Genomic DNA, 27,997 nt, shown 5'->3' with positions numbered 1-27,997 from the left:
TGGAAGTTGAAAAAGCAGGAAATCTTATTTTCCTCTTCCAATCTAAATAAAAATGAGGTGTGAGAGGATAAGATCTACTACTTCTAAAATCTTGCAGGACTTGGTGACTAGAAGCAATCAATTCTATTCACTAACTACAGATAATACATCATTTGTTAATAAATCAATTAGTTTTAAATGCAAAACATGTTTTAATAAACTTACTCTTTTCTTATGTATCCAGCACATTGAGATGGGTTTATTTAGCTAATAAAACAATTTTAAAATACTGTTATTGTCTATTTTGATTGAATTCGAATTTCCCTCCAAATGCAGCTGGTCAAAAATCCTGAGTAAAAAAACTAGCCATACAGTAAATAAGATATACATCTTTCACCGTTTTCTAACATAATAAAAATAATAAATAATACAATAAAAAAAAAATAAAGAATCTCAATAAATGTATGCTAAGATATGTAATTGCTTAAATAAATGTATATAGACATAGTGTATCCTCCCGGTTAGCAAAAGGAAGTACTGAATTTAGCCTAAAGGCTATATTTGGTTGCAAATCAACGTGTTCTAATGGTTATCAACCATTGAGAATCTCTTTCTTTAACTAAGTACAAATGCAAAACAAGATTAAAACTGGTGTTTAAAGTAAAGTTTCTTTGTTGCTGATTTAAATCACAATGAAAAATGATTATTTAGATCACGTTGATGATTTAAATCACCTGCACAATGATTGATTTAAAGGGCCAGAGTCTTAAACTAGTGTAAATCAAAACTAATCTTACTGAAGTAAGTGAAATTATGGAAGGAGTCTGGAATAGATATAATTCCAGAAAAGGCTTCCACTGTAGCAAAATCAATTAGTGAGATTAAAATTATACACCATTTACAGCCTCCACAGACAGAGACGTTTTGAAGGTTGCTCAGTTTCTTCAGAAATTACTCCTAACTCATGGCCAGTTTTTCTTTCTGGTTGGGAGACAATAGGTTTTATTAAATTAAGAAAAACAGACAAAACCCACATATTTAGAAACCCAAAATTAAATTTTGTCTTCACTTAAACTCACAGCTCCATGAGTTCAGTGGGAATTGTTCATGCATCTCTGAGGGCAAACTTGGGTCCTGTATTATTTCTTATTGTTTGTTGAGAGTTGTATGAGGGGAATGATATTAAAATTATTGAATATTGTTCTCTCTCTAGTGGATCAGTAATAGGATGCAATGGAGATTGAGAAAAGAAAAGACATTTTTTTAAAAAGCTAACAGATGTATCCTTTTAAAAGTGTATTTGAAGAAAGTATATTGTAAAGTACAGATAAAGTGGTCTAGCATGGTGTCCTTTGTTATACTTCTCTGTTGCATCTGTTTCTATAAGCTACTTAATCTTTAAAAAGACTGTTTCACAGCTTTAAACAGTTTTGTATTCAGAGGTCCTGTAGACCCTGAAAGAGTTGAAAGACTCTTCCATTCATGCCACCACCAAAGTTCTATCACAATACCAGAGACAAAAGCAGTAGTGCCAGTAGCTGTGGTAGTAAAGACACCTCTTGAAGATGCCATTCAATTGGCCTTCCACAGTTCATAGTCAGGGACGACAGTACAGTATGTTCATACCAAGAAGAATGAACATTATTGATGCCCACAAAAGATTTTTTTTTACCACTGTCTGGTCAGATGGTGCAGCGATCTTTATCGGAGTGACGGATGCAAGCGTTCTTTTATGATAGTAACTAGAGTTTTGGATTCTTCAAAGACTGGGAAAAATTCAGTGACGGGATTTATAGTGCATGTTGTACAAATAACATAGATGGCCATTCATAATTAAGTACTTCCATATACCTCCCATAAGTTAGATTCACTGTCTGAAAGAGCAGCAAGAATATTAGTAAACTTAATCTTGGAATGGTTTATCTATTTTAGAGCCATTTGGGATATAGTTTCATTAATCACTTGCTGGTTTTGCTGAGGAAAATCTGTAATAAGCAGGGATTTCAAGTACATCAACAAGATTTGCAAGAGTCTTGTGGCAGCAAGTGCCTGTAATTTTGCCAAGGATAACAGCAAACTGCTTTACATAGTCAATATGTAGTTCAGCCAGTAGAAGTAGCAAGCTGATTTTAAATAGCTCCACCACAGTGAGCTGACCTTCTAAGATGTAAACTCAAACAAATCCTTACAAGCTTTCTTAGGAAAAGCTTCTGGAGATACCAGCTTCTCTAGTCATGCTCATGACGAAGAGTGAGTTGAAAACAGAAGCATAAATTGCACGACAAAGCTGTTTGAGGAATTCCTAGTACACCAAGCATGAGATCCAAAAGAATAATGACTGGTTGCTGAAGCCATGATGTACTCTTTCAAATGAAATTCCTATATTGTGATTTTGCTGTGCCTGTATTTTCTTGGTTCTTCCTGAGGTGTATGCTTCAGTTTATAGGTGTCTGTATTGCATATTGGTGAGGGAGGTAGAAAGGAGTTCATTTGTGTGCATAATACTTTTTTCTCTTGGAAAATTATTTTGCATTATGTCAGACATCAGGCAAAGTAGTAGTAATAATAAGATCACCTGGCTCTTGCATAGTGCATTTCGTCCATAGATCTCAAAGTGCTCTACAGAGAAAGTCAATCTGACTATCCCCGTTTTACAGATAAGCAAATTTCGGCAGAGAGAGAGGAAGACAACTTGCCCAAGGTCAGCCAGCAGGTCAGTGGCAAAGACAGGAACAGAACCCAAACAACAACAACAAAAACAACAGCGTGATATATTTGTCTGCTTTGTTAGTTTTTTTTTTTTATTGTATCTTAAGGATTTCCTAGACCAGAGAAAATGATAAGATCTTTGTGAATGTGTTTTTAATTTTATAAGCACTGGGATAATTAAATCCATAATTTAAAAAAGATGCTTTAATCCATACTCTTCTGAAGTCGTAGCAGAGCCTAGTTTATAAATTACTGCTGAGTAAGCAAAGATCATCTCTTTCTTAAAATGGTGTAAGTTTGGTGGTAGGATATTATTAGCACTTAGTGATAAGATTGCCTTTCCATAAGTGAAGGAGCAGTCATATGGTGTGGTATAGGTATAATGGGTAAAGGAAGATCTGCAGAAGAAATTAAAAGCAGTTACACAGACTAAGGACCACAAGAAGGAATCAGCTGAGGAAGAACACTGGTCTTTTTCTGTTAGCGGAGATGTTCCAGGGGCAATCAAGACCAAAAAAACCCCAAAACCCCAAACCCTCCATCCTCCCTTTTCCCCACCAGATGATTCTGTAATGGGCAATACCTACATTATTGAACAACCATCTATCAAAATATACTTTACATGATAAATTTCAGAGCTGTAAAAGCATTCAAATGTATAGACTGCCCTTGTCAACATTATAAATGACCTTGTTACATTTACAGATTTTTGTCTTCTGATCTGTCCTCCTCCTGAAGCACTTGAACATAGGACATCTTTCAACACCATTGATTATGATATACTTTTAAAATACTTGAGGGATTTTGCCATTCTGTTTGGTTCCGTTTCAAAGTGATTTCAGTCATATGCACCTGACAGTCGAACAATATGTTTAAATAAGTGAGCATTGTTCTTCTACACAGTTATTCATACTGGTCTTCCACAGGCTTCTAATCTAGATCTGTCACTGTTTAATATTTATATATGTTGCCTTTATATCACATTATTCATAGGCACCATGTTGGGTTTTTAGTTTTTTTGCTGATAAAATATAGGTCTACCACCCAATTTGGTTAAACTGAATAATGGTGTTTTTTTCTGTCAGACAAGACATTAAGATATTAAGCAATAATAAAAACTATTATTTTTCAATTACCTTCAAGTAAAATTCTAATGTTAATAGTTTGCTCTCACCAACAGGTCAAACAAGTACATTTGAGAGATGTACATTGACTGGAATTACAACAGTAAAAACTCTTCCCTTATTTAAAATGGTATCTGTACTATTGTTAAAGCTCCAAACTCTATAGTAACATAGGTAGGATTTAATGCCATTGTCGGTATCTTATCTGTTAAAAGCTCTCCATCATAGTGTCTAAGTGCTAAATACAATAACGTAGATTTTCATAGAGTTAGCCATAGAAGGATTTGGCAGGTTACAGAATGCTTTGTTTGCTTTTGTGTGTGTGTGTGTGTGTGTGTAAGCATCAGTGTGTATGTTATCATTTTCTTATTGTTGCTTATGGTGGCAAGACCAAAACAACAGGTGGTTTTGCAGTATCCTCTGAAGTTAGATAGGTTTTGACTGATTACTTTAGTATTCCTTTAATTAGGATTGGTATTGTTCTGAATCCAGAAAAGACATTTGACTCTTGTGTTCATGAGTTGATGGTTATGACCTTGTATTATCATCTAGGAACATTGGCAGCTCTTAACATGCTTGTCCATGACTGACACTGAGAAACAACTCTATGCTTTTATTTCATCCATTCTAATACCCTTTCAGTTGGCTTGACAAGTAGTTTGATAAGCAAGCTCAAAGTTGTTCCAAATTTTGTTGCCAAGGCAATATTTTACCAGGAACGTTTGAGTTCATATAACCAGTTTTTGTGTCTTTGCCATGATTACCTGCTAAACACGTTATTGATTTTTAAGACCTCAACGCCTTTCATTAACAGAACACGGAATATGTCCAACAGTATTGTGGCCCCTACTAAGATTGTGTTGTAGCACTGGTATAAGAAAAATGGCTTGATTTCTTAGCTTTAGTTTTTTACTTTTTTGATCCAGAGACAGAGTGCTACCTTTAAAGCTTAGTTTAAGATTTAAAAATAAGACATTTTTATTAGTGGTTAATGTTAATGGCAGTTATGAATATAACTTCCTATGTACCACAAGGGAAATTAAGCACTTGAACATTGTCACTTCATTATGAATCTAACTGCCTGTAAATTCAACTTTCAAGGGATGTAAGTGCCCTACTATATACATTTATTAGCTCTAGAGAACCATTTAGAATTAAGCCTAATACCTTTCAACATCCCATTCTGCTTAAGCACTAATAAGTTGTACTCACCAGCTTATCTGACAATGAGAGAAGTGGTTTATTCCACTCACGGTCCTTGTTATGTTCCACATTGACACGGATTTTCAGGTGCTCATCAGCACCCATTTGGGGACATTTTCAAAAGAGTTCAGCTCTCCTTTAAATAAGGAAGAGACAGATTTTCAAGTATTCAGCACCCAGCAACTCTCATTGTGACTCTGAATGCCAAATTTTCAAAAGAGCGCCGCACCCAATATGCTGCACACTTTTGAAAATCTGGCCGATAGTGTAAAAGAAAGGAATTGATTACAATACACTCCTGAGCTTTTTCCCTTTTAGTGCCATTGTTTCAGTGATGTCACTCTGAATTGTGGTGAAACCTCCAGTTACATAGAAGAGTCCAAATATTGTTTCAGGCAGAGACAGTTTTTAATAATTGGACAGTTAGGACGTGTCTTTTTGTCTTTAAAATGCTGTCTATAGTTCTGTGAAATTCACCATGGCAAAAATGTTGGCAAATTAGAGAGAATCCCTAACCCTAGGTTATCAAGCTGCTTGTAGAGGCAATACCAGTCAAGTATTTTATTGAGGATGCATTGGGAATGATGGGCCATAACATGGGGATCCTACATAGGCATACAGGATTTATAAAGAGATTATCACTGCATATTGGTTAAAGTGGGAGGAAAGTAGCAGAAACCATATACAATAGATTCAGTACCCTTATGTTTTGCAGCTGTCTCTGTGATGGGTCTCCCCAGCTCACCAGGGGGAATGTGGGCGTTCCAGAAAGGCATGGCCAGTGGACTCATTCACAGTGCAGCCGCAAAGCTACATACAAAGGGTGCAATGAGCAGTATCATTTAATAACACCCAGCTGCTATATAATGCTTTTCATCAGTATATCTCAAAGCCCTTATGGAGGAGGTCGGTACCTCCATTTTACAGGGGGGAATCTGAGGCACAGCGAGGTTAAGTGACTTGCTCAATGTTACCCAACAAGCCAGTGGCAGAACCCAGGTCTCCTGATGGCCAGCTCAGTGCTCTGTCTACTAGATCCACAGCCTCTGTCCTCTTCATATTTGGCTCCATCTCAGATGCACTGTTAGACATGGACACAACTGAGAGCTCTCCAGCTGAATAGAAAACTAATGTGTGTGTACTAGTAATCCCATTGTTTTTGGTTTTTTGCTTGGGAATGATTGGTAGATGAGTAAAATACTGTAGCTATTTAGTGGCTTATCACAATAACTTTATTTTAAACGCTGAATGACTTTGCACTAGGTTTTAAAACATATACTATACCAGGTTGTAATGTAGGGGAAAGAAATTTTGTTCAGCTACATTTTGTACATTGTTTGCTTGGGCTATATCTCTATCAAAAGTGAATTATTTCAGTTTTACATATATCCCTGTGTAAATCTTTATCTTTGATTATTCATTATGAACTTTAATTAACCAGTGTATGAAATATATACTATGTTACACTTATTCTAAGTATAATTGGAAAAATAAAATCTGTTAAACTACTTTCTCAAAGGTGTGTATATATGAAGTATATATTGAGGTACTCATTCAGATTTTATTCAGATTGTACTCAACAAAACTCCTATTAACCAAAAACTGAGTAAGGAACTGGCTTTAAAGTAGAAAGCGAGTGTGTGCGAGTGTGCGCGCGTGCGTGTTTGCGCTAGACTCTAGTTTTACCTTTTTCTGTGTCTGGCTGTCTAAAAGGATAGATCACTTTAATGGCTGGGTTTTGCTACTTATTAGCAAATCTGGGCCTATAGTGAGAGGAAAGAATGATGTATATAGAAAAAATAATATGAACAGTAATTGGCTTTTTGGAGTCTTTATTATGTTATGAGGAGGACCTTGATAAAAGAAAAGCGCACAGGTTTCACCTGTGAAAAGGCAGTAATAGAGTGGATTAAGTTCTTTAATTTAACATGGAGTTATAATTGTCTGTCAGGAGTCACTCAGTGGATGGTTTCCAAGCTACTGAAGGTACAGCTGGTCATAGAGAAGCAGCTGAAAGCATCCATCCCGCTTTGCTGACTTTTGAATATTGTGTAGTACATGTCCTGCATTCAAGCATGACATTTTTATTGGGATTTTGTTTGTTTTTTGAACATTGTTTAGAATCACTTGAAAATCATAATGACTTTTGCTGGCCAAAAACAAATGTAGATATTCAATAAAATGTTCATTCTTTAACTCTGAGGTCTCATACTGAGCCCAACCTGTGGTAGTTTTCTTTAGAGTCACCTTACGTTAGGTTAGCGGCATCTATAGTTAGAATAATTAATGTCCTGCCTTTCCCAGCATACACAAAAATGTTGCTGTGACTATCCAGTGCACCAGCATCTGCACCGTACATCATCTTCCCTGAGCTAAAGGCAGACTGATTGGATTTCATCAGAAAAATCTCAGGAGAATGCCTAAACAGCAGGATTTTGCTGTGGATGATAGGGGTAGCACTTTCGTTGAGCATTTACAGTGCAGTCTGTATCTAAGCAAATCTCTTGCTGAAGTCAATGAGCCTAAGCAGCAGAGTTTGGCTCAGAGTGAGTAATATGTTATTTTGTATGTAATTAAAGCATTTTACCTCTATCTGCCAGGATGAGCAAGTATGTGGTGGTGTTGTAGCTGTGTTGATCCCAGGATCTTAGAGAGACAACGTGGTTTGAGGTAATAAGGTGATATCTTTTATTGTACGAACTTCTGTTGGTGAGAGAGACAGACTTTCAAATTTACACAAAGATCTTCAGGTGTGGGAAAGGTACTCAAGTTTCAGCTAAATTAAATACAAGGTAGAACAGATTGTTTAGAATAAGTAGTTAACATATATTTCAAGGGACAATTCAAGATGAAGTGGCTCGTTAACCTCTCCTGTCATGGGGGGCTGGAGCAGGGAAAGCAGGAAGGAAGAGTGGGTTACAGATTGTTGTAATAAACCATAAATCCAGTGTCTCTATTTGGTTCTTGATTTTTAGTGTCTAGCAAAGTTATGAACAAGTATCTACTTAGGAGCCCAAAGTCATTACTGCTGCAGTAGGCCAGCAGGGGCTGCAAGATGTAAGCTATCACGAGTAAATTACTTCCTATTTATTGTTTTTGGACTCCTGTTGTTGTACCCACTCTGTGTTCATCCAAAAGAGACATTTTAAAACCTATTTATGTATTTGTTTTTTCTGTTTGTAGATAACGGAGCATCAGTGCCACTGCCATAGAATATCAGTGAAACAACTGTGCCGTTTGTGACAAACAAATGGCACAAGACAATGTTATTACTTTTTTGCTATTTGTGTCTTACAACAAATGTGCATGTTCGTTCAGCACTGTTATGGCATTAGAGGATTATTAAAAGTTTCAAAGTCACTGATTATTTTTTGTAATTAGAACTAACTTCTGCAGCTGTCACTAAGCTCCTTGTCAAATGATATATTTATTATGTTAGAAATGAGAAGGGACAGTGAACAAGACTTTGAAAAGAATATGCTCAGCTCAGAGTAGAGTATTATGTTTAAATGGACAATCAGTGTGTGGGTTAGACCAAGATTACTGCAGTATCAGTGTGCCCGATTTATGTGCCGCCTTTAATCTTATCGTATTGTATTTCATTGTCACTCGGGGCACTACTGTCACAAGTGAAATGAAAGTCCTCTATGTTCAATGAACACTTTAATCTGTCATCATAATCACAAAAGTCTTGTCAATCTTGGCCTAAAAGTTAAGCATGCAGATCAAATATGTGGGAAAAGAGACACCTGGACTCCACGATGTAAATGGACATTGCTTAGGAGAAGGATATTAAATATTTGTCGTCTTTGTGTTTTATTACTTTAAATGAGCATATTGTTCTCATGTGGTCAAAAAACCAGGAATAGAGATAATGCTACTCACTGCCCTTGAAGGAAGAAATTGCTAGACAAAAAGCACAGCACATAAACATGAATATTTCCTGCTGAAGATTGCAGTAGCATTACTCAAGATCATCTTAGCGACATTTTTTCTTCAGTGTTTTTTAGCCCCTCAAACTTGCTCTGCCAATAAAAGCAAGACAATGGGGGAAAGTTCTGTTGGTTCAGAAAACTGACAAAATTAAATGACTACAGGTTGACAAGAGATAGTAGAAACTAAATTTGCTGTATCCAAAAGACAGGATTTAAAAGCACAGTTACATCTTGTAAACAAATATTTTGTCAGCCTTTGTGTATTTTAAAAGCCTGGCATAAAAGTGAATTAAATTATATCTTGCATTTATGTAGCATAATAGCAACCTTAATACTCCAAATTACAATATAAAGTGTAATATATTTTGCTATCATCACAATAGTGAAGTCTAATTCAGTGCTAAAAATGCTTTCTGATTTAATGGAAGTGTGTGTGTGTTCAACATGGGATATTGCTAGTTTGGGGGAAGTTCTGATAGAGACTAACACAATTTTCTGGAGATGAATCTGTTTTTGGATCTACTGGAATAGTAGCATGAAAAACTGAAATAGGAGCATTACTTTCTGTTTTAAAAGCACTTAGTGGTACATTAAATTATGTCTTTTAATAAATTTTTATGGTGGGATTTTCAGAAACACTAGTGTTGGCTTAACTCTGAAGTCAGTCATAAAACTTCCAACCATATGCTGAGCACTTTTGGAAACCCCACACTTAAGGCACTGTTTGCTCCTGTTCCTTTTTACTTCCAGTGCCATGAATGAGGGTAACATTGCCTATTATTGTAATGCCACCTATGATATGTAGTGATGTATATAGTTAAGGTTGTCTGACACTTCCATTATAAGACCCTGTTTTCAATTGCTTCTAAATTTGCCAAACTTTTACCTTTTGGGATGAGATTTTTCATGCCAGGTATTTGCCTCAGTCGTTGTCATCGTCTTTTTTTAAAAAGAAGCTTCAGCAAAAATAATACTTTCATTTCCAAGAATTAGATTAGGGAAAAATACGTTATTTTGCCCATTTAAAAAAAAAAAAACATACACTCATTTCATTGAGAAGTTCTGGTGCTTCTATACTTTGGAGCAAAGGCTTAAAATTTGGCAGGGAGTGGCCTTTTGTCAGTCAGGGATGTCTTTTTTGCTGTTCCCTTGAAAAAACACATTTGGCCAAGTTATAAGCCTTTGAAAAATTACAGTTTTTATATGCTCATTAGGAGCTTGTTATAGTTTGGCCACTAAATTCTGTGAGTATTCCATCTACACTGATCATGCTCCACTGGCTTGCAGTTCCCATGTGGGAACAGAATGTGCATACCCCATCCCTCCAGAGTGACAGGGCAAGTTGCATCTCAGGACTGCTGGAGCTGAGTAGTATTTTCTCTGTAATAGCTGCTCCCAGCTGTTGTTCTGCCTCTCTGGTTCTGGGAACAGGAGCATGTCTCTCCTGTGCTCTCAGTGACTCCACTGTCAACACTTAGGTGGCAAGGAGGAGGAAGCAACCTGATTCAAATGGGAAGGGGAAAAGAGCTGGACCCCTTGGGGGCGGCAGTAAAGGCAGTAGATTGGTACCAGGGGCTTGGAGGGAGTTGCTTTAATTCTGGCATTTCCTAACTTTTGAGTGCTTGACTTTGCAACATTAATGTTCTTTTAATGTAGTTTTTATGTGTAATTTAACATTTATATTGCAGTACTATATGAAGACTGCAACCAGGTTAGACCCTTTGTGTTAGGCACCATAAAAACATGTTACAGTGACAATGCCTGCCCTCAACAGCTTACACCAATAGGATAAGACATTGGTTGGCACTAAAATGTCAACATTTATCTACAGTGGTACCTAAGATATTGCAATATTGTCCTATACTGTTATGTATCCCGGACACTACTATGTATTAACTTCATTAAAATTGATATTTTACGGTGACCACTACAGACTCCTTATTTCAAATTTTGCATGCTTTAAGCGCTGTTCCTGTGGATACGTCATTATTATAACTTTGTGTCCCTGATGAGAAAACTTTGACACAGGAATATGAAGTGATTTGTCCAAAGCCACTTAGTAAATCAAAAGCAGAGCCAGGATTGAAGTTCAGAATTCCTGATTCCTAGCCCTGTGTTCATTTCTCTAGATCACTCATAATATGTTAAACACCAATTGAAATGTATTAAACATGTTCAGCATACTTGCAAGTCCTCACAAAGGACTATAATCTATCCGTATTCTCTGGGCACAGTTTCCATTGAACTTAAGGGCAGAATTTGGCCCTAACATCTTATCACGGGTGCATCTAAATTAAATACGTATTCAAAAAGGTTAAATGAAATTGTTATTGTTTTCTCCATATATCGTATGCTTTTTATATCATAAGGAAAACTATAAGCATGGCATGGTAAGAATACAATGGAATGGCAAATTGAAACTATGAGAAGGTTTTCATGCCTTACTAGTATTGAGTGGCTCTGCTTGCCTACTTCAGCTGTCCCTCAGCAGTATTTGTCAGCCAGGTGACGATAGCTATTTCTGTATTTGCAAAGATGACCATGTGTGCGTGCAGTGTTGTATGTTCATTAATTGTGCTCCTCCACATCACACTGTATGTTAGAACTGACTACGGCTGTGCCCCAGGCTACATGAAACACTTTTAAATCAAAGAGCCAAAGCATGACAGTGAGGTACATAGACAGAGCTTTATTAATACCTATACAGTGCAGATACAATCAGTAAAGTGCGGACTAAACCACAAATTCCTGCCCCCAGCATGCACTGAGTTTATTATAAAACGTGAGAAGGATTGTTTTCTGGGGTGAATTCTTCCTTGTTTATTCTATAAACCTGGTCTTGAATCTGGATATTACAACCATGTTATTTTAAAAACCATCACTCAAATGCAAATTGTTTATTCAAACTAAAAGATGATAGACTCCACAGATCTTTTCACTCCACCCCAACACTGTTCCACTATTCCCTTAAGCAATGGAGGATGCTAATAGGTTTTCTGAACATTGCTGCTATGTTGCTTAGCCTTTCTAAAATAAAATCACATCAGCAACAACCTGCTGTGCACACATAGCCATATCCTGCTGACTAGAGGGAGGAGAATATATATATATGCCTTACGTGTACACGTCATGATTTGGTAGGTGCTCAGATATTCAGGAAAGAGACCTGGGTGTGATTGTGGACAGCTCATAGATGACTTCTGTTAAATATGCAGCTGTGGTCAAAAACAAACAAGATGTTAGATATGTAAGAAATGGGATGGAGAATAATACAGAAAATATTATAATGTCTCTTTAAATCACTGGTACAGCTTCATATAGAATGTTCTCTGCAACTAGTCACCCCACCTCAAAAAGGATGTTTCAGAATTAAAGCAGGTTCAGAGAAAGGCAATGAGAGTGACTAGGGGCCTGCTATGAAAAAAATCTCTCAGATGAAGAAAGATTGAAAATACTGTGATTATGTACCTTAGAAAGGAGACAAATAAGAGGGGATACAATAAAAATTATATAAAATAATTAATACTAAAAGGAAGTAGAGTTGGAGCTTCTGTCCTTCCTATCTCATAACACAAGAAAAAAGGGGACATTCAATGAACTGGAAAAGTGGCAAATTCAAAACTGATGGAGGAACGTACTTTTCCACACATATATTTAGGGCTAGTCTACACTTAAAACTTACAGTGGCACAGCTGTACTGGTACAGTTGTGCCTCTGTAAGAATGCTTGTGTAGCCACGTTATGTTGACGGGCGAGAGCTTTCCCACCAACATAATAAAACCACCTGAATGAGCGGCGGTAGCTATATTGGTGGGAGATGCTCTCCTGCCAATATAGCACTATACACACAAGTGCTTATGCTGGCAACACTTACTTACGTTGCGCAGGGGTGTGTTTTTTCATACCCCTGAGTGATAAAAGTTTTGCCAGAATAAGTGCTAGTGTAGACAAGGCCTCAGACTGTGGAACTTCTTGTTGCAAGAAATTGCTGAGACCAAGCAAGATTTGCAAAGGAATTGAACATTTATGTGGATATATTATACTAGATAGACGTCAGTTCTGATTGCATGGTAATTTTTATTTACTGAAGCGATATGAAGCTTAGACGGATAGGGTCAGATAGATTGCTCTTTTGTGGATGAAACAGAATGATTTGGGGGTGTTTGCTTGCACAATTTTAACAACTTTATCCAAGTTGTATTCTGTTACACCACTGAGAATCCGGAACAACTCCACTGATTTCAGGAAACTTACTCTGGATTTATATTCATATAACTAACACAATAGTTGGACCCATTATCTTTCATGGCTAATAACAGGTGGATTAACATGATGCAGTAAAATTCAAATTGCAATATTTACATTTTTAAATGCTTGGGTATGTATTTTTCTTTTGGTGTCAGCATGAAATTCCCACTGAAGTTAACGGGAATTATGTTCTTATGTGGAGAGAGAAACGAGTAAGGGCTTGTGTGTCAGTGAAGTTGTGAATGGAGTCTTGTGCATAACTGTCCGTCTTTCTTCAGTGGTACACTGTATTAGTTCATGAGCCATTAACCTGTGGAGTTCTGTATTCAAGTCTAAAAATAGGTCTCATGTACGTTCTGGGTCCTGTTTGACCAAATGACAAAACAGCTTGGCATGACTGGTGGTTGCTGACAGAGGTGGGTAATAGAACCATAGACTTTATAGATGGAAAAGACAGATCAGCTTACATTTTAAAGAGTAGATGCCAGTGGCCATACATAAAAAATAAGTCAGGCAGTGACATAACTACATTTGTGTGTGTAATAATTTATTTACAGTTGCATGCATGAATATACATATTTTGCTGATAGGCCACAGCTGCTGATTTCCCTCCTCCCTCTCACCCCAACAAATTTGGGCTGTTAGGTCATTTAATATAATGCTTTGCCAAGATAGGATTATTCCCTAAAAGGTCGAGAGTGAGTTGCACTGCCAAAGCAGGTTTACAGGAAGATTGCAAAGTGCCTGTGGCTGCCAGATTCTCAACTGGTGTAAAGCAGTGTAACTCCATGAGGCATCACCAATTTACACCAGCTGTGGGTCTGGCCCCTAGTTCCCAAGTACTACATACATGTGCATTTTCAACATTAACATCTACATTTTTCCTTCTATAACCCCCCCTCCCTCCCAAAATATCCCAAGAATAACATTGTGCTTCCTTCTAGGTAGATAGTCCTGCAGTGATTTGTTTTGGAGAGGGCCATTCATACTTTTGGCACAATATCAGTTCAAAAGTCCATGAACTGTGGGCTTTATTTCCCCCAGAAGACTGATCTCTTGTTTTAAAATGTGGATGAAGAGTCCCAATTTTCATTAAGTCCCAGCTCCTTCTCCCTATTCTCTCACATGCACAACACTGATTCTTTTTCAGCTTCTGAAAAATTAAATTAGAACATACTATTAGGAATATTCACTTGGTTTGAGTTTTGCAGAATAAAATGTTGAGATTAGAATAATGTTATATTTAAAAAAAATTTAGATCAGAACAGCCTTTTCTTTTCTTTTTTTAATTTTATTTTTGTAAGCCTCAGGGGTAACCCATGTTTTAAAAATTATTTCTTCCTTTTCATAAGCTATGGAAAATCTAAATAATCTCTCACTATACATGGTACACATCTCTTTAATGATAAATTGTCTCCAGAATCATGGGGGGGGGGGGGGGAATCTAATAATGAAACACTTTTTAGGAAACAAGACTGATAGAAATAACAACTGTGTCACATCAGACCTCATTAGTCAATGAACTGACACAATGAGCTGTTTTGTGGTATTTAACAGTTTCCAAGAAGTAGGCCATAATTCATAAATTAGTATAATTCATAAAGTACTTAATTCATAAAACACCACTGTTGAGAACAACAGCAGCATACAATTCCTGGTTTATTGAGACTCTTTTTTAAAGAGTCAAACCTAGGAGCTGGAAAATACAAGAATAAATAAAAATTTAAAAGGCATGGGATTTATTCCCATTGCATACAATTTGAAAAATGCATATCATTCCAAAACCAAAAGTCTTTGTTTAAAAAAACAGTCAAGGTTGATAAATGACAACAGTGTACTTATGTATCACATCGTTTGCGAAATGCAAGCACTTAAAAGCAAGGAAATGAATAGTTAGGGGCATCATAAATCTTATCCTGGACAAATAATAAATATAAACACATTGAGCCAGATTCTCTGGTCTCTTAAGGCTGCTTCATGATTTTTCAGCATCTTAAAACCAGTTTAACTGCATAGAGTAATCCTTCTGTAATGTAAGGATAGCATAATGGCTCCTATGTCACTCTCCCTCCTGGTCCCTGGTTGCTCAAATGACTCCTTAGGGATCCTTAAGTCCTCTATACATAGGAAGAAAGTCATAAAGTAGATCAGCTGCAATAATGCACTGCTCTTCTTTACTCTGAGGACTGGCTCAGTAGCCAGACAGCCCCAGGATCAGGGGCTGCAAAGGTGGCTTTTCCGGAGCTGAGGGTAGCATGGCTGGACCAAAGAATCTGGCCCTTTATTCTTAGCACATACAAAAAAATGCATAGTATATTACAACGTAACCTTAACTCTGACCCACGGATTTTTTAAAGATGTTTTGTCATCTTGATGTTTATATCTAAACTAACTGCCCATAGTTGAAATCATTCATAACAATTTGCTTCACTACAACCTGTTGTCTTCAAATATAGTTGGTGCACGAGTTTTCAAGAAAATGTAACTATATGGAAAGTCTAAAGGAGTAATTATAACACATTTCAGAACAAGAGCAGTGGTTCTCAACCTTTACCATATGAGGATCCCATCTCATCTAAGATCTAGCTGAGAACCTTCTTCTGTTTAGCAATATGGAAAGAGCAGAATGATTCAGACCCCGCTGATACCTTTGTGCAACTCCTCTAGGTTGAGAGCCCATGAGCCAGAGGACGACAAATGTCACTTGACAAAAAGTGCTAGTCATTCCTGGTTGTGAGCACTATAATTGGGGGTTTCTGAATTTATGAAATGGTGGATGAGACATCTTACTAGATTAATAAGAAGAGAAGACATGTCAGTCATACCTTATGATTTTTTTAAAAGTTATTTCCCAGAGATTTTCAATACGAGTTTTGACTTGACCTATGTCCTCAATGATGATTTGCCCATTTTTAACACATCCATTCTTTTGACAACTCCACTACTTACCAATGAGAGGAGTTTTGTGCTTAATTCATTGAACACTGTGGAACAAGTTAATTTGTAACTCCTTCACTACTTCATTAACTACCTTAGAAACCACACATCAGTAGAGCCCTGCAAATTTGCGGATATCCGCTTTACATCTGAGGACCATTTTTTGCGGATCGAAGATGGATGTGGAACCAATATTTTATATCTAGAGCCTTGCAAAACTGCAGATATCTGCTTTATATACATGGACCATTGTTGCGGACTATGGATTGGATGCGATACAAATTTTGTATCTGCGCAGGGCTCTACACATCAGCATTAATGTACTAAGTCTAAAGATATTGTCTATCTGAAACACAGCATTTCTACATTTGATTTCTTCTAGATTTTTTATTTTTAATCTAAGCTTTTTCAGAAAGTAATACCTAGCGCCAAATTCATAGAAGGAATAACCTGGAGACAACTAAGGTTTGTGGAATTTCAAGAAATAATTCTAAATTATAATTACCAGTTTGGTTTCTATTATTAGAAAACAAATACTAAGATAGGTAATTACTTAGCTATTAGGTTTTTGATAAAAGATGGAAAATCAATAATTATCACCACAACGATTTGTCAAAACTTTATATGTAAATGAAGAATAAAAATAGCATTCATTTGTTAAAGTTTAATGGCAAAAAAACCCTGTCTTTTTGTTAATCTTTTAATTAAATTTAAGATTTCCAGGAATTGGACTCCTAAATAATCTCTTTGAGGATGAAATTATTTAAAATATCTCTAAAGTGAAACAAAGGAAAAAAAGGAACAAGAGCTGATTTTTCCATTGTTTCACTTGCACTCCTAACCTGTAGGTAAATCTAGAAACCTTGTAGAACGGTATGTTGGCAGCTCTTGAATTTAGCTCCTGTAAACTGGTTTTCCTTACTACCTATCATTTGGCATCATTAATCTTCATTAAACCAGTTTATCCCATTGAGATTAAAGTCTCTTTCTTTTTAGAGACTTGAAAATTGAAAAAGACATTTAAAACAAACAAGTCTTGTTTAAGTACTCTGTATGGGTGAAATATAACTCAGCACAGAATCTGCTGATCATATTCTACAGGGATTCTGTCCAAGGCTAGAAAGTACAGTACATTTGCTTTATAGACTGTACTGTATATCACAGCAAATTGTATAAATGAAAATCTGTTGCATTGTCTTAAAATTAACTGGTGGTGCTCAACATTCCAGTGAAAGTCTGAAGGATCTGCCAATTATTTCACAGTTTTACATTCCTACATCTCAAGGATCAATTTAAAGGCCACCATCGTCGCAAAGCAGGATTGGACAAAAGTTCCTGAAGGTTTAATTAGGAAGGAGAAGTGCCTCATGTCACTCAACAGCAGTTCCTCCAACTAAATGGGGCTGGCTTGGGGAGTAAAGGTCAGGGGCCATCCTCTGATCTCTTTTATACTGGCATAAATGCAGAGTAATTCCATAGACTTCAGTGGTGTTATGACTGTGGAGCTACAATAACAATTAGAATGTATCCAGTGATTAGCACTTATCTACATTTTCATCCAGTGATCTCACAGTATCAGCATAGCTGTGATCTGCATTTGATGCTAGAAGAAACATTCAAATAGATTACTTTCTCTTTAAGGGTTATATTGCTGGGCCTATTCTTCTATTGCTGTGATGTATCTGCCTGATCCTACATCCAGCCAATAAGTCAGTGGAAATTTTGGATGTGCAAGGTGTTCAACATTGGGTCTTGATTCTATAAATGCGAGTTACATATGGGAACAGAATATAGCTATGCAAAACTTCCATTTAAGAAACTCTTTTATTTTTTGTTCATTCCCTCAGAGTGTCACTTTGAGTTCTCAGGTTTGAACCCAAAATCTCAAAGTAAATCTCAGCTGGAACTACAATTTTACACCATTTCAAGTTAAAACCATAAATCCCTCCTTAGCATCCATAGATAGGGAGGCTGTTTGTGCAAAACATGGCCAGGGCTCATTGGAAAACTTTGCAAACGTCAGGTCCCAGATTGTACTAAGGTTTTACTTGGACAAATTCTCACATCAGTGGAAGTTTGCCCAAGGAAGGACTGATTTAAAAACTGCATAATAGAGGAAGGAAAGGTAGAACCTGGAGACCAAATCCTGATGCTTTTACTCATATTTACAAATAAAATTTAAAAAAAAAAAAACACCTTTATACTGACAGGATCTGATTTCCTAATGCATTACGTTAGTTTGACACCAGTGAAACTTCATTGATTTCAATGAAGATACACTGGCATGAAAACTGGAGTGACAGTGAATGAGGCCCATATTCTCTAAGTTTCACAAGACAATTCTCTGCCTTTCTAAGCTTGTATGCCAAGTTTCAAATAGGAGGAAATTTATGTCCAAGTTGTCCCTCTGAAAATAAAGTTGCGTATAATGAAAGTAGATACAACATGAAAAGTAGTGTTGCGGGAGAGACTGTACAACACTCTAATAGAGCATTTGTTTTGTCTAAGCCAAATAATTTTATCTTTCAAACACATATTGCCCTTTCTCTGTCTGAGAAGAATGTTTTCAGTGTTCCCATGTAGTGAGCTCCTGTTGGCATTAATTGGCAGTTTCATGTGTGGAGGGCTTGCAAGGAAAATATTACTTTATGGCAAATCAATTATTTATTGTCTTAAAAACTGGTCCTCCTTCTTCCAATGGCTTGATTGAAGTAAAAATTGGAATCTTCTTTTTCTGATGCTGCCATCTATAGTTGCATAGAATTTGATTTCTGGTGTTTAATCAAAGTCCATGGGACTTACACACATATGAATAATAAAACTTTGCACACCTATAGCACCTTCAGTCCAAATATTTCAAAGTGCTTTACAAGCATTTATTCATTAAGCCTCACAGTATGTCTTGAAGCAGGCAGATATTACCCTCATCAGTATTGTCATTATGCAGATGAAGAAACTGGTGCACAGAGAGGTAAAGGACAACATTTTAAACTTGGGCATTTAAAATCAGGGACTTAAATACATATTTAGGCTCCTAGGATGCAATCTTGCTCCATTGGAATTCAGTGGCAAAACTTCCACTCCCTTCAGTGGTGTAGGATCAGGCCCTCAAAGGAGGTTCGATTTTTCCAGAGGTTCTCAGAATCTCCACTTCCCTTTGAAATCAGTGGCACTACAAGTGCTCTGAAAATTCAGTTCCCTGTAATTTAGGTGCTTAAATACAGAACTGTCTAACGGTAGCCACCAGCGTTTGACAATTTTGGTCTAAATGACTTGACAAAATCACACAGAAAGTCCTTGGCAGAACTGGGAATGGAACCTTGACCTCCTGATGCCTGGTCTTCTCTTTAATCACCAGACCATTTGTTTTCAGTTATCTATATAGTATCTAAGGGCAAGATTTGACCTTGACAAAAAGCACCACTGTGTACCTAGCAAATGCCTGGATACTTGCACTACTAGTTTAATGTTATGTCCATTGAAGTCAATGGAAGTTTTATGTGTGAGGACTGCCAGATCAGCCTAATGGTTTGCAATTGATTTTACATTTGGCTAGATTGTCCCCTTAAATGTAGCCTAGAATTAGGGGCTATAGATTCCTACACTAAAGCTAGATGAGTTCTGGGAAGAAATTATGGGTGGGATTTTCAAAGGAGCCTAAGAGCCAACTCCCGCTGAATTTCAGTGGGAAAGGGGAGATTTTTAAAAGGTCGCAAAGTGTTTAGGAACACAAGACCCCACTGGTAGTCGATGAGACTTGAGATCCTATATGGTTTAGGTGCTTTTGAAAATCCCACCCTGGGTGCCTAACTCCCTTAGGCTCCTTTGAAAATCCTTGTCTATGTCTTCCCCTTGCTGACTAGTAACAATATACCCTTCTCTCCACACTGGGAATTTCTGCCTTCACCTATCCACTCCTGTCCCTCCTGCACAAGGGGAAGTAACAGGTGCACCTGCAGCAGCAATCTGTGAAGGTCACACAGGGTTACGTGAGGGGGAGATGAACTGTATTCCGTTCAGATAGCCACATTTTAAAAGGATGTTGAAAAATTGGAGAGGGTACAGAAAAGAGCCACAAAAAATGATGTGAGAGCTAGAGAAAATGCTTAGAGTGAGAGACTTAAAGCGCTCAATCTGATTATTTTACCAAAGAGAAGATTGAGAGATGAATTGATTAGTGTCTAAATGAATACCCTTGTGGGGAGAAAATAATGGGTACTAAAGTGCTCTTTAATGTAGCAGAGAAAACATAATGAGAACCAATGGTTGGAAATTTAAAACAGACAAATTCAGATTAGACATTAGGCACGCATTCTGACAGAACGGGTGATTAACCATTGGAACAAACTACCAAGGGAAGTGGTGGCTTCTCCATCTCTTGATGTCCTCACATCAAAATTGGATGCCTTTCTGGAAGTTATTCTTAGCCAACTTTAGTCAAACATAGGTTATTGGGCTCAATACAGGAGTAAAGGGGTAAAATGTAATGGCCTGTACTATACAGGAGGTCAGGCTAGATGATCTAATTGTCCCTTCTGGTCTTAATATCTGTGAATCTGAATCTTACTGTTCTTTATATCTATGCGGCCAACTAGGAGCAGGCCAAAATGTGGTCCATTATGAGTTGGTTTAATACTATTCTTTCTAAATACAAATTGAATTTTAAATGTGAAGAACTATATTAAATTGCAAAATCACATACCAGAAACTTTGTTTTTTCAGGCCCTCCAGGGAAACGAGGTAAACGGGGCAGAAGAGGAGAGACCGGTAAGTTTTCACTTTTGGATGTTTTTCTCAGTATTTTGTCCGGTTTGTGCAAATGAATCTATTATTCAGCCAGATCGATGATAACTCAGCTACTTTATTTTGATTTGCATTTTTTCTTGGGGGCAGAGGGATGTGGCTAGCATGCCTTATTTTTGCTCTTTGTTGCCTATGAGTTACAGGAAGAAAAGATCTGTAAAAATAATTCTGATAGAAGTTTTGTGATCCTTGGCATATAACTTGTGGCCTTCTAAATTGTTTTCAGTCTCAAATAGTAATTACATTGTAGGTGTGCTTCACAATGCTTGATGCGTCTATAGACCCTTCAATAGTTTTTGCGATTTCTGACATAAAAAGACATTGATAATAAAATTGGTTATTGGTGATGGTGAAATAATTTCAGCACTCTGAATCTTCTCTCATTTACATCTCTGCAAATCTGCTTAACTCCACTGGAGTCAGTAAGGTTACAATGGTATATACGAGTGTAAAATCAAGCCCTTTGAGTTTGGAACAGATCATGTCATAAGGAAGAGGGAACATATGGTACATGAACAGTCAGGGAAATAATGTCTAATTAACCTGAACTTTGTAAAATAAGCAGTTGGTTGTCAGGAACTTGTAGCATTTAGGATCCTCTGGAATTAAAATCCAGTCTGTGTTTGGTTGTGTTTGTCGCTGAAAGTTTGCTAATGCAACACATAAATAAAGAAAGGCTTTTTCTTTGTGTGGAAACTGCACATGGGGCATGATCCTCTGAGGTGCTGGGCACCTTCAACTCCTATTGACATCAGTGAGAGTTGATGGAACTGATCACCTTACAGGATTCAGCTCTTTGCCATGATGGTGTTTCTAGAAGTGACATCAGAAAAAAGGCTATTTCAGGTCCCCCTGGCTATATTGGGTATTTTTGGCTATCTGTGAATTAATCTGTCAGGTTGGGAGGAACCTACAATCTGGTTGTTTCCCATAAAAGTTAGTCATTCACAGTATTCTGTTATTTTTGTCTTTTAGATAGCTATAAATTCAAACTTTATTTTGTTCTTAGAAAATTATTTCCTTCTTTTTCTTGGACAACTAAGATAAAGCCAAACTCTGATAAAATTAGATCAACTAACTTTGATATGTTAATCAGTTTATGATACTTGCTGCAGAGAAAAATGTTTGTGTATAGCAGGAATCACTCAGATTGAATTTGGCTTTACAAATGATCTTGACAATTCAAATGAACTTGGCAGCTACCTTGCAGTATGTTTGTCTGTTCATTTACGCATCAAATAAACACATATTAAAAGAGGAAATTGATCTCTTTCCTTTAGAAACAGACTCTGTACATTAAAATGCTCTTTAGAAATGTTTACCAGTATAAAGAAATTACCTTAGTTATTAGACAATAAAATCACATTGTTAAAAATAAAAGCCTGACAATATCAAAAGCAAACTGAAAGTACAGCTGTTGCTATTTTATGCCCTTTTTGCACCACACTTTATTCAGAAGTTAGAGGGAGACATGAGAGCTAATGAAAAGCCATTGATTTGGGAGCTGCAGCTGCTCCATTTAATAAGAATGAAATATTAGATTTGATTTGCAGCCCTTTGATAATGTTCTCAAGAACTGCAAAAGCCTTTGAATCTAAATAATTGGAAAAATGTGCAAATATCACTTCACAAAGTGTGACATATTTAATAGGGAGCGTTTTATAAGTGGGTCTTGAAAAAAGATGGTGATGAAAGGAAATTTCCGTAGACTCAGGTGATCATTGGAACTTCTCCTTATTCTAGATGCAAATATTTCTGTCTTGATGCCAAGGTTAAATGCCAAGGGTAAATAAAAAAAATGTGTAATTTTTTAAGACAAGATGTAATGTAATTCCCAGTTGCATAACTAATTGAAACTGGTGGATATTAAAAATATGCATATGTGAAGTTTGAGCAAACAAATTGTATTTCATGATTATTATGTTTTGCCTGCCATGAGACTGCATGAAAATAGATGAAAAATAATTAACATAAAATTGCATGGGAATGGGTGAAGGATGTTTAATTCTTCACAAAGAAACTGCATATATTCAAGTCTTTGGCATCACTACTAACCTAAAAGAACCACTGAAGTAAAATATTGTTACAGAACAAAATCCAGACAGTATGTTGATTATGCTAATTTATGATCATGTGCTCTTATGTTTGCCTTCTTGCATATGAATCACTCTACTAACGTCATAAACTTATATATTCTTTTTTCTCTTTTTTCTGCCCCACAGGACCACCTGTAAGTACATTTGATACATTGTTGGGTTTCCCAGGTTGACCAGGATCAGGCAGAAATGGGTTAGGACCCATTTAAGTTATCTTCATGGTGAACTGATCATATTTCATGGAGAGGAAATTTACAGTTATTATTAGTACAGTGTGAACTTTTACTAATTTTGCTGGAGTTGAATGATTTGTTTGGAAACTTTTAAATTTTTTTTTTAAACAAACCCTTAAAATGAGAAATCTTTACATCGGTGCTACAGATAGCAATTTTGGATCAGAATAGCATGTAAGTATGTTATGTTCGTTTTGTTTCCTACTTATTAAAGTTTGGTCTGGTATAGAAATGTAAATCAGTAGGAGTGCCAGAAGGTTGAGACAGGTCATATAAATATAGGATCCGACTCAGCCACCTTTAGTTGCACTGAGTAGTAACTTACTCTGCAAGTAATCCCATTGGTAAAAGTAAATTCCTTGAAGCAGGGACTGTCTTTTCATTATGTGTGCCTAGCACAATGGAACCCTGATCTGGACTGCAGCCTCTAGATGCTCTTGTAACACAAATATTACATAATGATACTCAGTTTTAGCGAGGGTGGTAAATCTGGCTGTACATTTGTTTCAATTTTTTTCTTGTTCACACCTTTCCAGACTTAAGTCACACTTGTTTTTCTATACATGGAATTTAAGATATACACCTGAAGTATTTGTATTTGTTGTGCTACCATACAATTTGTAGATAACAATGCAGTCATGAGAATAATATCTCCTGTACAATGATTGAAGGAGACTTGCTCTTTTTTTTTCCTTGGATTTGTCACAGCAGTTGGCATTTCCACAGTCTACTTTCATGACCAGATTATCTTATCAACCATATGTATTTTAGAATAATTAATTAATATTCTGAATTGCTGTTGTCTGACCCAATAATTTTAGCATTAGCTGTAACTACAGGGTAGCAATGCTACAGGAAATATTTTAACTTCTAAATTATCAAAATGCTCAGTGGCTCACACTGGCAATCTCATCTAACAGTCCATCAGCAAAGGAGAAGGCTTAGTACAAACTAGTGCTCTTTATGTGAAGGAAATGCTGATTTCCTAAATATCTTTTGCAGTCTCGTCTCACAAAGTACAGAGATCAAGCATTAATCAAGATATGAATGCTTTTCCTACAGCAAGAGAATTTAGCAAAGCAGACAGTGAATTCTGAGTATGCAAATCTTTTCTCCTTGACATCATCTTCCTACTGTTTTAGCATAGTTCCATTTAAAAAAATCTAGAACCATACAGTATTAAATATAGCCCAGAATTAGCTACAAGGATTATGGGTAAAGTTTTCAAAACCATATAAATGATTTAGGAGCTTAGGCCCTATTTTCAAAAGAGACTTAGGCACTGGGGAGTGACTTTCAGTGAAATTTATTCTCCGAAGGATGGAATTGTCTATAGCACCTAAATCCTATTTTCAAAAGTGATTTTATAAGCCTACGTCTCATTGGGAGTCAGTGGACCTAGGCTCCTACGTTCCTAAGTCACTTCTGAAAATGCTTTACTTTAGCTTTGATCCCATGTACATAGTGGTAACCATGAAAAACTGTACTGTGGTTATCACCTGGGATCTCACAGTAATTCTCTATATTTAGAATATTGAATAATTGTGGTATCTCAAGTATCACCGTGTAGTAACTTTGGGTGGTTATTGCATCTTCAAAGGTGATTGCTGAGATTTTAGGTGCCTTTTCTACCTATAACCAGTGTGTCAAGAGGACAATCAAAGTCCAGTGGGTTTGGTTTTTTTATGATCTACTGCAGCTTTCTATGGTTTCTTCTTTGACACTGACATACTATAGGTAGCACATCTTCTATCCATCTTATACTCTTTCTGCCCTCTGTTGCCCCTCAATCTATGTGTATAATTCCTACTGATAGTAAGAGTTCCATCAAGGATCAAAGGCAGTAAATGGCTCTTCTGTCAATTATTTTTAACACTGACTATCTTTTATCTTGAATAATGTGCCTTGCCAAACAAAAAATGTGTTCACTGAATATATATCTATGCCATACTTGTTCATCTGTAAAATATAATCAAGTGTAAAGGATCAATGGCTACTCAAATAGAAATTTTCCATTAGTGTACTGCGCATGTTGGTAATGTCACATGTCATGAATATGCTCTTAATGTGTGTCATACCCATTTCATCTCATTCAACCAGGGTCAACCAGGGCGAAATGGCTATCCGGTAACTCTTCTATCATATATTTATGAGCGCTTACTCTCAGAATCATTCTTTTCTTTTCTGTCTTTTTTGTTTGTCTCTGCCTTATTAACCTTAAAATGAAATATGGGAAATTCAACCTTCCCTGATGTTTTTCAAGTGCCTATAGAACATGAGGCTTTAATTTAAAAAAAAAAAAAAAAAAAAAAAAAAAAAGTTTGGTTCTTCATGTAGCAGTGCTTTATAAATGTTCTAGTGCAATGGACATGTACAATATATGCCATAAACATAATGCCGTGTTTGATACTAGAAATGTTTTGTTTGTTAAAGTTGTGCATTCTTGCACACAGATAATTTTTTCACGGTAATTTTAACCTGGATCCTACATATCAATTTTCTCTATCAGAAAGCTGTTCATCTGGCATGTTGAACCTCCAAGTCTTCCACTTGCATTGTACTCTGTTTCTTTTGGCTGCTTAGTTCTATGCATTTTGAGCAAAGTAATTGCTAATATAAGGACCTTAGCAATTGGCTGCAAAGCCTATAATAGACCATATGATAATGTATGTAATTCACTTGTATGTCCTCTTCATTTACATCTTTATGGCTTTCTGTCTAAAAAATGGAAATGTATGAAATAATGCATCTTTCTGGAAAACCACAAATAAGAATTTTAGGAAATAACCAATCTCAGCACAAGATTGAGTTATACTGTCATCTTTGTGGCATACAGAGAGTGACTAGTATCAGATATATATTTGAAACCAAGTTACAAAAGATACTATTGGATAAATTTGCAAGAGAATATAATTGCACAACACAGTAATTGTTTAAGTGTGATTCTGATCCTATTTTAAACACTTACTGGTATTTTGGAGCCTCCAAAACTTTGGTTTGCTTGATCAAATCAGGCAGTTAGATGTCTGACTGCTCAGTGTATATTAACAATTGCTGTGTGTACTTGCAAACCACAGCATTGGGTCACTCCAAATTCGAGATCAGGTAGAAGCCACTTTGCAAATCGAACCCTAAACATCTTCAGTTTTATCTGCTTAGTTTACTGGGAGGGGAAGGGGGAGACAGAAGAGGGTAACCCCCAGTCCAACCCTATCAGTAGTTTAAATACATAATTTTGGTTAAATAGCCAACAAACAACACAATGGAATTGCTTCTAAAGAATCTGGACATGTTGAAACTCCGTTATAGTCAAATATTCTAGAATGAAAGACATAAATTGTTTGAGTGTACAAATTGCAATTCCATTCATAGTGTTTAATCCTTTTAGACCAAAGTTGTTCTGTGTTTGGGGAAAAAGATATTTGGCAATAATTCTGTTCTGCCTCATGCATTATGCCTACGTGTTCTGCCTCCACCTGCCTACAGAGGATGGTGTTTCCAAAGATCCCCCAGGGAGTTAGACTCCCAGATCACATGGAGATTCAACAGGAATTGGGTGCCTAGCTCCAGCCAGAATCTTAATTGTCATTGATGAATGGTGAAGATAATATAGGAAGCAGAAAGAAGCCAGATTAAACTTTTATTGCTTGGTTTGAGATGTAAACTGAGAAGACTTGATCTGCAGATAGATAATTTGTCAAAATGATGATCACAGACATATCCACAGAGTCCATTTTTTAACTAGAAGTGTATTTAGAGCCTGAGAGCCCAAGCTTTGGTCCCACTCTATCTATGTTGGAACCTAGAATCCAGAGGCTGCAAAGGTTTCCAAAAGCCACTTTTGTCTCCTCCACCCAACCTACTGAACATAGCTTGGCTGGACCAGGGTTCCTCAGAGGCAACATGGTAAAAATTAGAACTGAAGTAATGCTGAATGTCATTTTTACCATTCTTAAATTAAATGTATGGAGCTATCAGTGACGTAACCTGGGGCAGATTGTGTGTGTGTGTGTACATGTGTGAGAGAGGGATTTTGAAAAGCTCTCACCATTGACCAACTCTGCTACCACTGAATGGAAGTGACCAATAGAATTTCACCCTAATTCTCAAAAACTGTATTGTGACTGGCTGATTGGCCCTTTCTAGTGAAATTACAGCCACATACTAACTTTTCTCCTGAATGGAATTTAATAACAACCAAGATATTTCTTTAAATTTTTTATACCCTCCGATGCAATTCTATAGCAGGGAATCTCATTTTCTATTAAATTCAGCAGTTATTTTGGAGCCCTGTTTGATTCTTTATTGCTTTCATTGTTGTTAAGTTATGTAGGAGATTTCTGTAAGGACATCGGCAAAATACACCCCTCAAAAACCCTCTGCAAATTAAGCCAACAATCAGTGTTTAGCTACAACTGTGCAATCTCATGAAAGTCAGTAGGCATTTTGTCTGAGTAAGGACTGCAGGATTTCATAATCAAGGAAAATCTCAATCTGTAAAGGTAGGTAAAGAAATAAAAAAGAATGTAATGAGAAATCTAAGCTCTCAGGAAGGAATATTCTCACAGATCAAGATAATAAGCAAGACTTACTGCTGATGAGTAAAATAGTTGCTGTGGGGGTTCAAAAGACCATGATTAAATGATTATTATGCCAGGTCCCATAAAAGCTATAAAAATAGTAAATTAATTCTGCTGCTTTTTCCCTTCACACCTTTACCAGCTTTGTAT

At 36.6% G+C, this 27,997-nt stretch overlaps 1 protein-coding gene across 1 annotated transcript in view; it reads left to right on the top strand.

Annotated features, from left to right (window-relative positions):
• The window catches only part of COL25A1 (collagen type XXV alpha 1 chain), a 421,681-nt gene that overhangs the window by 196,310 nt on the left and 197,374 nt on the right, over positions 1 to 27,997 (top strand). The window contains exons 3-4 of the mRNA XM_067568260.1: positions 20,858 to 20,902; positions 23,161 to 23,168. Of these exons, the coding sequence (XP_067424361.1) occupies positions 20,858 to 20,902; positions 23,161 to 23,168 (53 nt within the window). The remainder of the gene's footprint in view (positions 1 to 20,857; positions 20,903 to 23,160; positions 23,169 to 27,997) is intronic.

The sequence above is a fragment of the Emydura macquarii genome, unplaced genomic scaffold (assembly GCF_026122565.2).
Source record: "Emydura macquarii macquarii isolate MOO-44397 ecotype Brisbane River unplaced genomic scaffold, CSIRO-AGI_Emac_v2 contig_2863, whole genome shotgun sequence".
Lineage (NCBI taxonomy): Eukaryota > Metazoa > Chordata > Testudines > Chelidae > Emydura > Emydura macquarii.
The sequence above is the reverse complement of the archived record's forward strand: the minus strand, read 5'-3'. Positions and strand labels throughout refer to the sequence as shown.